Source organism: Lissotriton helveticus, chromosome 7, assembly GCF_964261635.1.
Source record: "Lissotriton helveticus chromosome 7, aLisHel1.1, whole genome shotgun sequence".
Taxonomy (NCBI): domain Eukaryota; kingdom Metazoa; phylum Chordata; class Amphibia; order Caudata; family Salamandridae; genus Lissotriton; species Lissotriton helveticus.
In genome coordinates, this window is record NC_136068.1 from 1,005,632,890 (window position 1) to 1,005,650,815 (window position 17,926).

Sequence of the window (17,926 nt, forward strand, 5' to 3'; positions counted from 1 at the left end):
ATGATGCTGGGTACAAGAGTTTGTTAGCACCTATCATTTTAGTGTGTGCTCGACTATGTATTGCTAGAGTCTGGATAAATAATGTTGGTCAAAATATTTGCGAGGTGTGGGTTCTACTCGGTCAGGTATACAAGATGGAATTTGCGCTGGCAAAGGCCAGAGGGCCTCGCTCTTGGCTTAAATTCAATAGGATATGGGCTGGCCTCCAATGGGACTGAGGTACTGTCATTCTAGAATATTAGTTTTCGTATCATGGCTCCATTTCTGTTACATACTTATATAGGTTTTATATATATATGTTAGTTATTTTGCTCTGACCAACTTGTAGAATCAGGAAATTATGGAGTTGTTCGGAATTATGAATACTTTTCCAACTTCAATGAATAATTTGTGTACAATCTATGTTTTACTTTTATAGTCTTTTCCTTTTCTTTGTTGTCTTGCTTTTTGTTGATTGTACTATATGGTGTGGCTCAAAATAAAAATAAAAAAGTGTTTTACTCTCTAATGTTCCTGGAATTTTGTTTTTTTCTCATTTATTTCAGATCTCCTGTGATGGCAGGTGGCCTCTTTGCAATGGATAGAAAGTGGTTCTGGGAACTTGGAGGCTATGACCCTGGCTTAGAGATTTGGGGAGGAGAACAATATGAGATATCCTTTAAGGTAAACATTGTTGCTTTAAACCCGAGTTGCGCTCTTTTCTAAAACCCAGCTTGTCTTGTGGAATCCTAAATTCGTGTTAGCTGCTGCAGATTCTTCACCAGATTTGTTTCCGGTTGCACCATAACCTCTTAACTGCTGGCCCTCCCCAGTGCTGAGTCCTTTTTTGGCTGTTGAGGGTAGTTCATGCTTAGCCCCCCATAACTTTTTGTCAAATTTGTGTCCTGGTTTTTCCAACATCCTGGGGATTTTGAAGGTACCCAGGGTTTGTGGGTACCCATGGTGGGGAGGAGAAAAACCAAAATATATTTACATTTTGAGGTTTGCGGGAAAATAGGAAAGAAGTACTCTGCGTAAAAGTGTCTTGAGTTTTTCACAAAAATGGCATCAACAAACTGTTTGCTGTGCTAAAGTCACCATCTTCCCAGCTTTCAGGAACATGCAGCGCTGAATCGAAAACACCGAATTTTGGATGCAGTTTTAGGGTTATTCAAAGAGGTAGCCTAGTTTTCTCCTTTTTTGTGCTTTCAACCTACTTCCAGTTTGTGATGGAAACCAGTGTGAAACCCATGGGTGATCCAGAAAAGCTAGATATTTCTGAAACATTGACAAAATTCCAAAGTCAGCAAGAGGTATATGTGTAGATCCCTCAAGGTTTTCCCAAAAAAACTAAGTGTTGAAAAAGAGAAATATCGAAAACATGTAGGAGAAAACGGCCTTTTGTGACAAAAGTTTCATCTGTAACTTTTTGTCAGGATGGACGATTTACAAAAGCAATGCGCCATTACGTTCGCTAGACCCTTTTGGTTGAGGGGATATATAAATTTGTGAGTTCCCTCAGGAGCACATGATTTAGAGGGTATTTTTCAAAATGTCTTCTCTCTTACACACTGGCTTACACTTTTTTCCTTCTGTACCCTCCCCGCTCCCGCCTCCCAGCTGCTCCGCCCCCCCGCGCACTTGGCCATATATGGCGACCGTGCGAACGCGCAGCGGTCACGCGCAGCGGTCACGCGCAGCGGGCGCGCCGATTGTGCGCCGAAGGCGCGCCAAAGGTAAGCCCGTCTGCGCCCGTCCGCGCCTGGACCGCGCCCAGTGCCAGGACCCCTGGCCCCCACCGACGGAAGCCGACCCGACGAACCTACAACGCCGCCGAAACTCATCGCACTCAACACTGGCGCCATCCCGGGATGCCACCGAGCCACCCCGAAGCACACCCACGGACCCTTCAGCTGCCGCGCCTGCAAATTCACCTGCATCCGGACACACCCTGCACCAGCACCCGCCAAGCCGAACACCAGCAGCAACCACCTCAAGTGCATCCTGCTCAACACCCGCTCCGTCCACAGACACGCCGTTGAACTCTGGAACCTCCTCGACACCACAGCCCCGGACATCGCCTTCCTCACGGAGACCTGGATGAACGCCTCCTCAGCACCCGACATCGCCATCGCCGTCCCAGAGGGCTACAAGATCACCCGGAGGGACCGCACCGCCAACCAGGTGGGAGGAGGCATCGCCATCATCCACAGGGACACCATCCGCGTCACGACCAACACCGACGACACCCTAACCACCGCCGAACACCTGCACTTCCAGATCCACACCGACCCGAAGACCACCCTCAGAGGCACATCTACCGACCCCCGGGACCACGCACACGATTCATGCCCTCCCCTCCGCCGACTACATCCTCCTGGGGGACCTCAACTTCCACCTGGAGAACAACAGCGACCGTAACACCACCACCCTGCTTGACAACCTCGCCAACCTCGGACTCAAGCAGCTGGTGGCCACCCCCACCCACCTCGCCGGACACACACTCGACGCCGTCTTCTCAACCAGCAAAGACATCGCCTTCACCCACGCAACAGGACTCCACTGGACGGACCACAGCTGCATCCACTTCACCTTCAAAAGAACGACGACCCACCACCACCAGCAACAGGTTGCCCGAAGAAGCTGGAACAAGATCACAGCTGACCAGCTCACCGCCTCCCTGAGCCAGCACCCTCCGGCCGGCTCAGCGAACCCAAGCCAGGCCGCCGACAACCTCACGAAGTGGATCAGCAACTGCGCGGACGAACTCGCCCCTCTGAGGACCCCGCCCAGCAGACCCGGCAGCAGAAAAGCCCCATGGTTCACCGACGAACTCAAGAGCTCCAAGAAGAACTGCTGAGCCCTCGAGAAAGTATGGAGAAGGGAACCAACTTTGGACAACATGACCACCCTCAAGCTCGCCACCCGGGAACACCACCAACTGATCCGCGCCACCAAGAAAAATGCCTACAAGGACCGGCTGGACAACAACGCACACAACTGCAAGGAACTCTTCAACATCGTGAAAGAGCTCTCCAACCCCAACGCCGGAAACAACGACATCACCCCATCACAAGACCTCTGCAACTCCCTCGCCTCCTACTTCCACAACAAGATCGCGGACATACACAACAGCTTCAGCATCCAACCGACGCACGCCACAGCCGCAGCAACGCCACCCACCGCCACCCTCCGCGCCTGGACTCCAATCAGCACCGAAGACACCGTCCGCACAATGAACTCCGTCCACTCCGGATCGCCGACCGACCCCTGCCCTCACCACGTCTTCAACAAGGCCGACGTTGTCATCGCACCCCACCTGCGGGACATTATCAACACCTCCTTCGACACCACCACCTTCCCTGAGAGCTGGAAGCACGCCGAACTCAGCGCTCTACTCAAGAAACCTACAGCGGACCCCACCGAACTCAAGAACTACCGTCCCATCTCAGTCCTCCCGTTCCCGGCCAAAGTCATCGAAAAGACCGTCAACAAACAGCTGGCCGTCTTCCTCGAGACAAATGGATCCCTCGACCCCTCACAGTCTGGCTTCCGAGCCAACCACAGCACCGAAACCGCCCTCATCGCCGCCACCGATGACATCCGAACCCTGATGGACAACGGAGAAACAGCGGCCCTCATCCTCCTCGACCTCTCCGCGGCATTCGACACTGTCTGCCACTGCACCCTAGTGCAACGCCTCGGCAACATCGGAATCCAGGAGAAGGCACTGGAATGGATCACCTCCTTCCTCAACGGAAGAACACAGAGAGTCCGCCTACCACCGTACAAGTCAGAGGCCACCGAAGTCATCTGCGGCGTCCCTCAAGGATCCTCGTTGAGTCCCACCCTCTTCAACGTCTACATGAGCCCCCTCGCGGCCATCGCACGCCAACACAACCTCAACATAATCTCCTACGCCGACGACACCCAGCTGATCCTCTCCCTGACCAACGACCCCGCCGCCGCCAGAGCCAACCTGCACGAAGGGATGAGAGATGTAGCCGAGTGGATGACGACCAGCCGCCTGAAACTGAACTCAGACAAGACGGAGGTCCTCATCCTGGGCTCCTCGCTCTCCGCCTGGGACGACTCCTGGTGGCCCCCCGCCCTGGGCACCGCACCCAAACCGACGGACCACGCACGCAACCTGGGCTTCATCCTGGACTCCTCCCTCTCCATGACCAGACAAGTCAACGCCGTCTCCTCGTCATGCTTCAACATCCTGCGCATGCTACAGAAGATCTTCTGGTGGATCCCCACCGAGACCAGGAAGACTGTCACCCAGGCCCTCGTCACCAGCCGACTGGACTACGGCAACGCCCTCTACGCCGGAACCACCGCCAAGCTCCAGAAGAGACTCCAGCGGATCCAGAACGCCTCAGCCAGACTCATCCTCGACATCCCACGAAACAGCCACATCTCCGGACATCTGAGAGACCTGCACTGGCTCCCCGTCAACAAAAGAATCACCTTCCGTCTCCTCACCCACGCACACAAAGCCCTACACGACCAAGGCTCGATCTACCTCAACAACCGAATCAACTTCTACGCCCCCAAGCGCAACCTCAGATCAACCAGCCACGCCCTCGCCGCCGTCCCCCGCATCCGAAGAGCGACAACAGGAGGAAGGTCCTTCTCCTACCTGGCCGCCAAGACCTGGAACTCCCTCCCTCCCGACCTGCGCCTGACCCAAGACCACCTCTCCTTCAGGAAGAAGCTCAAGACCTGGCTGTTCGAGCAGTAACGGCACCCCCCCCCCCCCCCCCTCCTAGCGCCTTGAGACCCTACGGGTGAGTAGTGCGCTCTATAAATAAATGTCTTGATTGATTGATTGATTGATTGTAGTGAACAAATGCAGTGAAATCCAATTGGTAATAACAAATATCCTACTATTCTATGCTCCCACATGTCTTCTGATAAAAATGGTGCCTCAATTATGTGGGTCGGCCTAGTGCCTGCGACAGGAACCAACCCAAAACGCAACACGAAGACATCATATTTGTTCACTTAAAACAAACTTGTTTTTTGCAAAGTGGGAATCTGTGGAGTTTAAGCTCTAGCTCAGCCGGCACCTAGGGAAATCTAGCAAGCCTGCAAACTAGAATTTCAGGGGAATTCAGAATGGGATCAAACCTGCAGTTCACTATCTCCATAGTGACACCCAAATAGTTATTTACTGCACACTCTGAAAAATCTGCTTCAGTTTCTCAATTTCACGATAAGACCGCACACTGAATAGGCTTTGGACAGGTGTAAGAAACAGGCCATTAGTTGGGTGGCCTGCACAAGTAATGGGTCCACAGACACCCTCCACTGAGAAACAAACACCCCATTGTAGCACTTGACTCTCCTAGGGTAGCGAAGCAGAGCAGTTCAAGACCTACTCAAGAGTGGTTGTGTGGGCTAGTAATCACTATTCGCTGGCAGACAATAACACTCTATAAATAATTGTCTAGTCTGTGTTTTTTCTTCAGAAAAGTAAAAGAATGTTTATTGTACACACACGTCTCACTCCTACATAGTAATTTGTAAATATACAGAAGACTGGCAGAAATAACTTTACATTTGACCTTTAAAGGATCATGACCCCACAATTCACAGTACCTCCTTCTTCATGTACAATTCAGCACATAACCATGTATGGGTGTGTCCATCACTGACTTAAGTAACCATTGTCTCTCTGTACTTATTTTGAATAATCAAGTATTGCGGTCATGTGCCCACATTATCAGTAATAAAGCATGACATCCTCCTCTGCCCTTATTATGAATGATCTGGTATTGCAGTAAGGTGCTCATATCATCATTAATCAACCATTGCAGCCAGCCCTTGGGGATATGAGTTACTGTCAACATTAACAACTCTAAAAATAAAGCATTGTCAATTACATCTTTGAATAGAGTATTGCTTAAGACCATGGTGAATAATAGTTTCATATAAAGCATTGTCAAACCATTGTGAGTAACAGTTTCCAATAAAGCATTGTTCAAATCCTTATGACAGCCATCTTTACATAAAGCATTTCCAACCCTTTGTGAATAACACGTTTCATTAAATAAAGCATTTTTCAATATACACCATGTGTCTGTGTGTGTGTTTTTTAACAACCTTTAGGCCACAGAACCTGCAGCCATGGGCACAGCCCCTAGAGGGGGATGCACTCCAAGCTGTACAGCACCTGCTTCAGTCTGGGGAGTGCTTGAAACCCACAAACCCGCCTGGGATGTCCATCCTTCCCCTGACCCTGCTAACTTGGAGTCTCCTTTTTTGATTCCTCTGTGGAGGTGCTGCTGCACTGCTGCAGCTCCACCCCGGCACCCAACACTCTCCTGTTGTGTTGGTGGTGCCACTCCCACCAGACTTTTGGGCAGCAAAAGCCCCACAGTAAATTATTGGACCCTACCTAATCAGGAGCTTGCATACTGAATAAGCAGCTCCACCTGCTGTTCTTTTTATGCCTTTTTCCTTTTGGATTTTGGGGTGCCCGTTGCAATCGGGCACCCATGTGTGCCTCCAAACATTGGAGGCAGCCCAGGGGGTCCATCCCTGGCTGCCCAACTGTCTTCCTTCGTGGGCAGCACTTCCCAGTGCTGCAGTGGAGCCAGCAGTTCCCCCTGGTCTGCTGTTGGTGGCTGCCCACCTCACCCCCTGCTCCACAGGCACGGGGAGCTGGACAGGTCTCCCACAAGTGGGAAAGTACAGCATCACTCCCTGTCCACCTTCACACTTACGGAACACGTTATGCAGATCCTGGACCTGCCTTCCTCTCTCTTTTGGGGGAGTGCAGTGGTGATCCTCCATCCTTTTGTGGCATCAGGGGCCCGAGTTGGGGACTGGGACTCCTGATATCCATTAACCGGCCTGGGGATTGGAGACACCAGGCCTCCTGAGTGCTGGATAGGGGGCGCCACGCTTGCCCCTGCCCAGGAAAAATTCAAGCTTGCACCTTGCGACAACCACCAGGCCGTAACCCACCCCAGGGGTTTGAAGATCTCCGGCAGTGAAGCTCTATGCACCCGAGGCTTTGCTAGGAGGGCGGGGTCACTGGTCAAACCATTTGCCATTCCATGTCTCGAGCCCCGTTGAGCCGTTTTACTTCATTTTCCTTAAGCCTCCTGGCCTCTATGAGGGCAAACTCTGCAGGAAGCTAGTTCACCTGGCTCCATGCACCAACCTTTCTCTTCTTTCTCCTTTCGATATGTCGCTCCTCCTTGGCGCAGAAGTCCAGTTCTTCCCCCAGCTAGTCCTTATGGGGTATATGGCGACCAGCTTCCCTGGTCCTGGGGAGAGAGCCTCACTGGTTCTGAAGTAAACTGTGGTCCGAGTCCTTAGTCCAGATGGGTTCCTCCTCCTGCCAGCTGCCCTCGGCTGCCGCATCCAGTCCCAGTATCCAGCAAAAAGCACAATTACAAAACTATTTAAGTGGGGGTGGAAAGTTCTAGAAGCCAGGCCCCACCAGGCCAATCCTAGGGTGCCACATCACCTCTTCGCCCTTGTTTCAAACCTCCTGCACATCATCCTGGGACAATTCAAAATTGGGTCAACAATGCTATAATGGTTACATCTTTCCCATCAAAATTTCAATGGGACCCCCTCCTTTGGTGACTCCAGAGGTCTAGGCTCCCTCCTTTATTCAGTTGGCTTTGGCTGTCCCATCCCTGGTACATTGTCACAGTTAAATGGATTGATGCAGATCCTTCAGCCCCCACCGTATCTCTTTTGTAGCTGAATGAAGCACTGTTAGTTTTTGTGTGGGGCGAATTTTGTTACTGCTGCTGGAGAGAAATGTAATGTTCGAGGCATGTGGGCTGCTGAAATCATATCTGTGCATAGATCGCCGCCTAGTGTTGGGTCCGGATGATTGCACATTGTTGTCCTGGAAGAGTCTTCGAAGTATCACGAGATAGGTGGCTCCTCCCTCGGACTACCGTGCGCATGGGCATCCTCTCCATCCTCAGATTGTTTTTTTTCGCCATTGGGTTCGGATGTACTTTCCAGCACTCCATGTTCGGAATCAACAAAAACTTTTCTAAAGGCCAAAAGGCCTTCGGATCCGTCGGTATTGTTAAGCGCTCGGTACCGATACACTTTTTGAACATCTGTTGCACTCTGGTCGTCGAATCGGGCCGTGAGGCCTCCTCGACGCCACGTGGATCGACTGTCGATGGAACGAAGTCCATTCAAATACTGCCCGCAGTGCAACTCCAAGTTCCCGCACACAGATAAACATCCAGTGTGCAACAAATGCCTATCTCCAGATCACAATGAAGATAGTTGCATAGCCTGTGCCCAGTTCCGGTCGAAAAAGACTATCCGGAATCGACGGGCGGCGAGGCAAGAAATGCAGAGGTCGGCTCCAGAGCCCGATAATATCTTCGAAGATGAGGAAGACCTAGGTAGCGCTGAAGACTCGGATCAAGACGAAGAACAATACTCGGAGCACGACTCCGAATATTACCTCGAGGAGGAGGAACAAATCGTCGATCTCGAGGAATACGATCAAGACATCGTAGCTGTTGAAGACGACTCCGATGACGACGAGGGGCGAACCGTGAGTGCACCGCCCATATAGACATTACACCAATATCAGAGACTCAGGTCGAGGCATCGCCAACAGGCCTTAGCCAAGATCAACATACTGGTTCTATAGCCCCGCCATACCGCCCGGCTAAGAACATACAAAAAGAGCCTTCTGAGACACGACATATGACACCGGTTCCATCGAAACCGAAACTCGTCGACAATACCGTCTTCGGACTGAACGTCGTCGAACCGAAGGTGATTAAGCCGAAGGGCGTCGACCCGAAGGCCACAGTTCCAATACACCCTTCGAAGCCAAAGACCGTCGAGTCGACATCGAAGACAAAAGCCGTTGAGTCGACCTCGAAGTCAAAAGCCATCGAGTCAACATCGAGGCCAAAACACGTCGAATCGACACCCAAACAAAAGCACGTCGACTTTACCCCCAACCCAAAAACAAAGCACGTCGATTCGAGCAAATCAGGCTCAACTATCGACAAAGGGGAAAAAAACGGTTGACGAAAGCAAAAGGCCTACGCCCAAAACAAACGTCGAATCGAAAGTGAAACCTTAGGTGGACCAAAGCAAATCGGTCGAGCCGAAGCCCATCGATCCGAAAGAGGGCATTGAGCCAAAACCGCAGGCTCCGAAGACACCTCTACCGCCTAAAGACACTGCCAAACCGACCAAACCACTCTGTCCGAAGAAGGTGGTGAAGCCTGCCAAAGACGTCCAACCGACAAAAGCTGTCGGAAAACCTCAAAAACATATCCAACCACCAAACGCGGTCGAACCCATTAAAAGCATCGACCCGAAAAAAGTTAAACCAAAGGCTACGGCCCCAAGGCCAAAAACTGTGGAAGAAGAGATTATCCATCCAGACCCCTCCACAGAAGACCAGTCAAAACTATATATCGACCAAAAAACTGGGAAAGTGACTGTTTACACAAAAAAAAGACCTCTGCCTACTGAAGACTTTTCTAGAATTCCACTCAAGAAAAAGAGACTGTGCTACCTCTCCAATACTTTTTGAGCCTATCACTTCAGCTATGCCTACTACTCCATATGCCACAAACTCACCTGCACGCTCTGACTACAACCCAGATGAAGATCAGGATGCAGATGTGGGGTTTGGTTATCCACAAAACCCATATGGAGACCCCAACTCACAGCCATGGGGTGGGGGAGGTGAACCAGACACTGAAGGGACTCTGCCCATTACAGACCCTGCAGTATACCCAACTAAGCCATCACCCACAGAAGATACAGTGGCCTTTAACTCTCTACTAGATAGAGCAGCAAGCTACCATAATGTAGATATGCATTCTGATGCTATTGAAGAAGACTTTCTCTTTGATACATTAACAACATCGGAAAGACATGTAAAAACACTCCCCATGTTGAAGGGCATCTTAAAGCACGCAAATGACATTTTTAAGGACACTGCTAGGGCACGTGTCATAAACCCTAGAATTGAAAAGAAATATAGGGCTGCACCTATAGATCCTACATACATCAGGGGACAACTTCCCCTAGACTCCCTAGTGGTATCCAACGCACGAAAGCGTGCAAATTCACAGACTACTGGAGAGGCTGCTTCTCCAGACAAGGAGTCAAAGATCTTTGAGGCATCAGGCAAGAGAGTAGCAGCTCAGGCAGCAAACTCATGGAGAATAGCCAATACACAGGCCTTGCTGGCCAGATATGACAGGGCGCACTATGACAGTTTAAAGGAAATTCTCCAACACTTACCTGACCCTTACAAAAATCGGGCAGATGAACTTATACAGGAGGGAAAGCTCATCACAAATGCCTCAATTAAATGTGCCCTAGACACGGCAGACACAGCTGCCAGATCCATCAACACAGCGTTCTGCTGAGGCGACACGCATGGCTTCGCATATCAGGCTTTAAGAATGAAGTCCAATCCACTATTTTAATCAGCCCATAAACCCAGACTTTTTGTTTGGTCCAGCAGTTGACTCAATTCTGGACAAAATGAAAAAGGATGCTGAAACAGCGAAGTCCATGGGAGCTCTCCAGTCCCATCAACACCGGGGCTCCTTTCGTCGCTCCAATTATGGAGGAGGAGCGCGAAGTCAATCACAGCAATCCTCCACTTATAAAGGTAACACGCAATCCACATACAACAAGAACACAAACGGGTGGATACAGAGGAAATAATTCCAAGGGAAGAGGTCGTGGAGGCAATGCAAATAGATCCTCCACTAACACCAAACAGTGACTTTTTGGCACTACCCCAGACCATATAACACCGGTCGGGGGAAGACTACAACAATTTCTGCCAGTCTGGTTAAATATCACTACAGACAAGTGGGTGAGGCAAATTATCCAACATGGCTATTGCCTAGAACTCACCTCAACGCCACCCAACATACCACCCGTGCACCGTCCAATGTCACAGGAACATATAATGCTACTACAGCAAGAGGTCATCAGTATGCTGCAAAAGGGGGCCATAGAACCAGTCCCACTACAACATCAAGGAACAGGAGTATACTCCCTATACTTCCTTATTCCAAAGAAGGACGGGTCTCTCAGACCAATATTGGACCTCAGGCCCCTCAACCTGCACATTTTGTCGGAGCATTTTCATATACTCACTCTCCAGCAAGTCTTACCATTGCTTCGCAAGGGAGACTTCCTAGCAACTCTAGACCTCAAGGACGCATACTTTCATATACCAATACACCCTGCTCACAGAAAGTATCTAATGTTCACCATTTAAGGACAGCACTACCAGTTCAAAGTCCTACCATTTGGAGTCACAACAACTCCACGAGTGTTCACCAAATGCCTAGCTACAGTGGCGGCACATCTCAGGAGGCAACGCATCCATGTGTACCCATATCTGGATGATTGGCTAATACATGCGCCATCAGCCCAGCAATGTGCCAACCACATGTCAAAGACCATCCATCTCCTGCACAGTTTAGGCTTCTCGCTAAACTACCCAAATCACATCTGCAACCCTCCCATGTCCAACAGTACCTGGGAGCAACAATAGATACACTGGCAGAAAAAGCATATCCCAACGCAGCACGGATCAACGGAATGCAAACGTTAATCCAAAGGTTCAAACCCCAACACTCATTACCAGCTCGAGTGTTTATGCAACTAATAGGCATGATGGCCTCGTGCGTATTCATAGTCCCTCATGCCAGGCTACATATGCGTCTGCTCCAAGAGTGCCTAGCAAGGCAGTGGAACCAGGCTCAGGGGCGATTACAGGATCTAGTGCTGGTGACCAGTCGGGCATACAACTCTCTGCATTGGTGGAATCCACAAAACCTTTGCATAGGACGACTGTTCCAAGAGCCTGTCCCACAAATAGTGTTAACTGCGGACGCATCCCTACTAGGATGGAGAGCTCATGTCCTACATTACACAGTACAGGGACTCTGGACTGTACAACAAAAGAAAATGCACATCAACCTTCTGGAGTTCAATTGTTAAAGGAGGGTGACAGGTAAATAATCCGGCGCACAGCAAGAGTATGGCATACAATAACACAATATCAAGGGTGGTGCTTCAAAGCAAAGAAGGAAAGGTCACCTAACTTCCCTACAAGTCCAGAAAACTAATTCCAGATATAACAATTATAACAAATCTTTGCTGAGCACTCCTATTATCTACTATCTGTATATAACAGTATAATATCAGTCCATATCTCAATAGTTGCCCAGAATTGTCCAATCAACAGGAGGTATCCAAATTCAATCCAATAAAGTAAAGTCGCTCCAATTGAGACACCAAGGTACGTTGATAGTTACTGCATCAATCAATTTTATTTCTTTCTTCTTCCATCAGTCAAGAATAACAGCCAACACGTGTTTCGTCTGGCATTCCTATCATGCCATTTGACTTCTTCAGGGCAAAGTTTGGTATCTCTCTGTTGTTAAAATATCCATTAATATACCCAAGAGTCGAGATCTCCTTAAAAGTATAATATTCACAGGTCTTCGTATATTCAAAAAGGTCGTCTTATCCGTTATAATTATTTACTGTAAAGTGTCCCGGCAGACACGGGTACGCGTCAGTTTGTCCTTTGACGTTCGGTGTGAGCGTGTACGTTCACTACGGTTTTCGAGGACCGTAGTGAACGTACACGCTCACACCGAACGTCAAAGGACAAACTGACGCGTACCCGTGTCTGCCGGGACACTTTACAGTAAATAATTATAACGGATAAGAAGACCTTTTTGAATATAGGAAGACCTGTGAATATTATACTTTTAAGGAGATCTCGACTCTTGGGTATATTAATGGATATTTTAACAACAGAGAGATACCAAACTTTGCCCTGAAGAAGTCAAATGGCATGATAGGAATGCCAGACGAAACACGTGTTGGCTGTTATTCTTGACTGATGGAAGAAGAAAGAAATAAAATTGATTGATGCAGTAACTATCAACGTACCTTGATGTCTCAATTGGAGCGACTTTACTTTATTGGATTGAATTTGGATACCTCCTGTTGATTGGACAATTCTGGGCAACTATTGAGATATGGACTGATATTATACTGTTATATACAGATAGTAGATAATAGGAGTGCTCAGCAAAGATTTGTTATAACCTTCTGGAGTTGATGGCGATCTTTCTAGCCCTAAAAGCGTTCAAAACACACTTATGCAACAAAGCTGTGTTGATCCGGACGGACAACATGACCGCTATGTATTACATTCAAAAACAGGGAGGAACACACTCACCACAGCTGTCGCACCTAGCTCAAGCAATGTGGAAATACACCATTCAGAGGAACATGTTTCTCATGGCAGAGCACCTCCCAGGCAAGGACAATCAAGTAGCCGACCTGCTCAGCAGGCACAGCCAACAGATGCACGAATGGGAAATTCACCCCAAAGTGCTCCAACCATTCTTCCGGAAGTGGGAACACCCGGAGATAGATCTGTTTGCCACAAGCGAAAACGCAAAATGCCAGTACTTTGCTGCCAGGTTCCCACATCCGCAGTCGCAGGGCAATGCGATATGGATGAACTGGTCAGGCAAATTTGCGTACGCTTTTCCCCCAGCTCCATTAATACCGCTGGTGGCACGCAAAATGCACCAACATTCGCTGACATTGATCCTAGTTGCTCCCACATGGGCGAGGCAACCGTGGTACACAACGTTCCTAGAACTGTCAGTGGTGCCTCATCAAAGACTGCGACTCACACCCAATCTTCTGACTCAGAGCCATGGAGAAATCCAACACCCAGACCCGCAACAGCTGAACCTGGCGATCTGGCTCCTGAAATCCTAGAGTTTGGATACCTAAACTTGCCCCCAAACTGCATGAATATTATCAAAGAGGCAAGAAAACCCACTACCAGAGCATGTTATGCATCTAAGTGGAAACGTTTCGTCATTTACTGTAGTAACAACGATATTAACCCACTTGATGCTTCTACTCAAAACATCATTTGCTATCTCTTGCACCTACAACGTTGCAATTTAGCCTATTCATCCATCAGGATACATTTAGCTACGTTAGCAGCATATCTTCAAAACAGGCAAAACCTTTCACTATTTAGGGTGCCAGCAATTAAAGCGTTTATGGAAGGACTTAAACGCGTAATTCCTCCAAGACACCCACCTTCACCAGTCTGGAATCTGAACATTGTTTTAACCAGACTTATGGGACCACCTTTTGAACCACTACACTCATGCGAACTACAATTTCTTACTTGTAAGGTGGCTTTCCTTATTGCCATTACTTCGCTTCGAAGAGTTAGCGAGCTGCAAGCCCTAACTATTCAAGAGCCATTCATTCATGTACATGCAAATAGAGTAGTTCTCAGAACAAACCCTAAATTCATGCCGAAGGTGGTATCCCATTTCCATATAAATCAAACCATAGAACTGGAAGTGTTCTTTCAAAACCCACAGACAGTAGCTGAAAGGGCCTTGCATACTCTAGATGTCAAGAGAGCTCTGCTAAACTATATAGATAGAACTAAGGCATTTCGAAAGACAATACAGTTGTTTGTTGCTTTCTCACTGCAACACAAAGGCAACCCTATTTCAAAATCAGGTATAGCCAGATGGATCGTATATGCATGCAAATATGTTATTTAAAGGCAAAACGCACCTTAACAGTTCTCCCTAGGGCGCATTCCACACGCAAGCTAGGGACATCCATGGCTTTCCTGGGTAATATTCCTTTACACGAAATTTGTAGAGCAGCCACATGGTCAACCACACATACATTTACCAAACACTATTGTGTAGATGTACATTCAAAACAGCAAGCTGCTGTAGGACAGGCTGTTCTCAAAACTCTTTTCCAGACTGCTGCAGCTGACACAGGTAGCCACCGCTAGGGGAGATACTGCTATACATTCTATGCACAGATATGAATTCAGCAGCCCACATGCCTCGAACGGAATATGCTACTTACCAGTATGCATCTGTTCTTGGCATGTAGGGCTGCTGACATTCATATCGCCGACCCGCCTCCCCGGTGCCTGTCGCAGCTGCAGCATTCACGCTTTGCATGGACATCTCTTACTGTACTATACTCCATCTCTGCCACAATGGCGAAAAACAATCTGAGGATGCCCATGCGCACTGTAGTCCGAGGGAGGAGCCACCTATCTTGTGATACTTCGAAGACTCTTCCGGGACAACAATGTGCAATCATCCGGACCCAACACTAGGCGGCGATCTATGCACAGATATGAATGTCAGCAGCCCTACATGCCAAGAACAGATGCATACTGGTAAGTAGCATATTCCTAACTTTGTGCAGCAGGAGGACAAAAGGTTTGGGCTCTGATCTTAAGCTGAGCTAGAGAAATATGAAAATCCTGTATGACTCATATGCTTTACAAATATCTTCATGGAGCTCTCAGATTTGGTTCTGGCGCACATGTTCCAAATTTGGTTCTGGCACACATGTTCCACCCCATTTTGAGATGTCACTGTACTCTTGTACAATTGTAAGCGAAACTGCTCTCTAAAGCAGACTTCCCTCTGTCACTGCAGACAAGACAGTAAACCATACTGACTTTTCCTATGAGTGTACGGGAAGCATCCTTTACGACGCAACTTTTACGATGCAACTTTTACCACGCAGTACCTTTACAACGCAGGATTTACAACGCAAGTCATTACAACGACTTGCGCTGGAGGGCGCTGTAGGATAGGTAATAGTTTAATTTACTATCCAAAACCTTCCCCACTATCCACGGGGACTGGAGTTGGAATAGTAAATTAAACTATTCACTATCCAGCGCCCCCCAACGCAAGTCGTTGTAACGACTTGCGTTGTAAAACCTGCGTTGTAAAGGCATGCGTGGTAAAAGTATGCGTTGTAACAACATACATCCGAGTGTACACTAACATTACAGGCCTACCCCAAGACAATATCTAATCCTGCCAAGTCCCTTTGCATCAGGCTACCCAAGCGCAGTTACCAGGGTGCGCACGACAGGCATCACACACACACGGCCCTCCACGTATTCATATGTAACCAGCCAAATGCCCCTTACCCTGTTGCAGCGGCCTTATCTTAAAAGGCGGACACTGACGGTAAACATGCATCGTCCAATTAGCGTGGATCTGGCCCACAATTAAAACATTTTTTTTTTAAAAAGGCCAAAAACTAGGTGGTCGAAATGCAACAAATCTGGGGAAATTAGATGGGCAAAACCCACCGCGTCACAATAAGTTTCTGTGTTAGTGACAGGAGTTGTTCTTGAATCACGTCTTCTTATTACTAACATAATTGACTTTTAATCGCAGGTATGGATGTGTGGAGGTCGCATGGAGGATGCCCCCTGTTCCAGAGTTGGCCACATATACAGAAAATATGTTCCCTACAAAGTTCCTGCGGGAGTTAGCCTGGCAAGGGTAAGAGCTGCTGGCGGTGGTGCATTGGAGAACCAGTTATTAGCAAAGTAGCCACTGTGTGGAGAAACCTTGCCTATAAAAGGTCTCTGGAACGTAGTAGTTGTAGGAGTGGGTAGTATGATTAATGAGAACAGCATTTCAGCATATAGCACTGTTGAATAAACTGGCAAAAGATTAGCTTCCGTTAGGGATTAGTATGTTTCCACATTACAATGGAGCGTCATCTAGTGCCTTATGCTAAATCAATAGGGCTCCAGCATATCTTAGAATACGCGCCAAGAAACCAATCGGTATACGTGCTCTTTACAAGAGACTTTAACATAAAATATGTGCATGTATGTATGTGTGTTTTCCCTAATAGTGAAGCAATTGTAGATAAATAGTTATTATGCATTTTGGTTCTTCTGGAGTAAAATGTGAATGTAACTTTATTTACCGGCCATGTTTCCCCTGGTATATTCCACAGTTGCCTAATAATAGGGTCTTAAGAGAAGTTGGTCTAGTTCACTTACAGGCTCCAACTCCTCACCTAGCCTTCTGACCTAGTCTTTTCTATGCTCTGGAAGATAAATATGGTATCTCAGTATGAGACTTAAATTAGGTTGTTTTCCAGATATTTTTGACAGAAATCCTTCAGAGTCTCACATTTACAGTTTGCGACCTTTAGTTTAGACACCATTATGAAATATATGACTGATTTTAAGGCTTGCAAATATTATGTCTTGACTGTCTTCTTCTTCACCCTCTTATAACAGTTTCACTCTTAGCTCGTGTTTATGTACAGTTGTACTCTGACTGTGAATACTTGTATAAAGAAGACGTATAGTACTGGCCACTTTGTTGGTGTCTGTCCTCCCTTAGGCTAGGGCTAAGCCTGAACTCCTGGAGACCCTTGTTTCTTTGGCCTGTGTGCAAGAGAAGGAGCTGGACTGGACTGGCAGGAGAGCAGCTGATCCCCAAGACTATATTTATGGACTCCTGCTGACTGATGGACCTGTGTGGACGATGCATCCATGGACTGAGCAGCATAGAGCTACAAAATTCTTGTAGCCAAGCCTGCATGTTTATAGTTGAAAGTCAACAGTCTTCCATCGAATGGGTCTTTGGAGGTTATCCATTATTGGGATATCTTTCATAGATTCACATGCTTGAATCATTCCCCGTCGTCAAAGTGGAAGTCCCGCGGTAATATAAATAAAGCAGTAGTACAAAATCTTCCATAGGCTATCATGGTGACAACCATGCATTTATTAGCCTATCTACCTCCTTTTCTAAAAAAAGGACTAAACTTTAGGTACAACCAATCAGTAACCAGCACCCCCTAGAACCTTCCCAAGAGAGGCTGAATCCCTCAGATTTTCACTGCACGTCGTGTGTGAAGAGAGTCTCACAGATATGTTTTATTTCCTTCTTGATATTTATCATGTAAATCCTGTGGGAAGAAGAGGGCTCACATTGATGATCCTCACAAGGATTGCGTCTATTGCCTCTATTCTCATCATGAGGCAAAACAGTGCAAAATCTGCTGCACTTTCTCATCCAAAACT

The 17,926-nt window shown here is 48.0% G+C and overlaps 1 protein-coding gene across 3 annotated transcripts in view; it reads left to right on the forward strand.

Moving 5' to 3' along the window:
* The window catches only part of GALNT10 (polypeptide N-acetylgalactosaminyltransferase 10), a 688,264-nt gene that overhangs the window by 437,185 nt on the left and 233,153 nt on the right, over nt 1-17,926 (forward strand). For all 3 annotated transcript variants that reach the window (XM_078653659.1, XM_078653658.1, XM_078653660.1), the window contains 2 exons: nt 546-663; nt 16,272-16,379. In XM_078653659.1, coding sequence (XP_078509785.1) covers nt 546-663; nt 16,272-16,379 — 226 coding nt within the window. The remainder of the gene's footprint in view (nt 1-545; nt 664-16,271; nt 16,380-17,926) is intronic.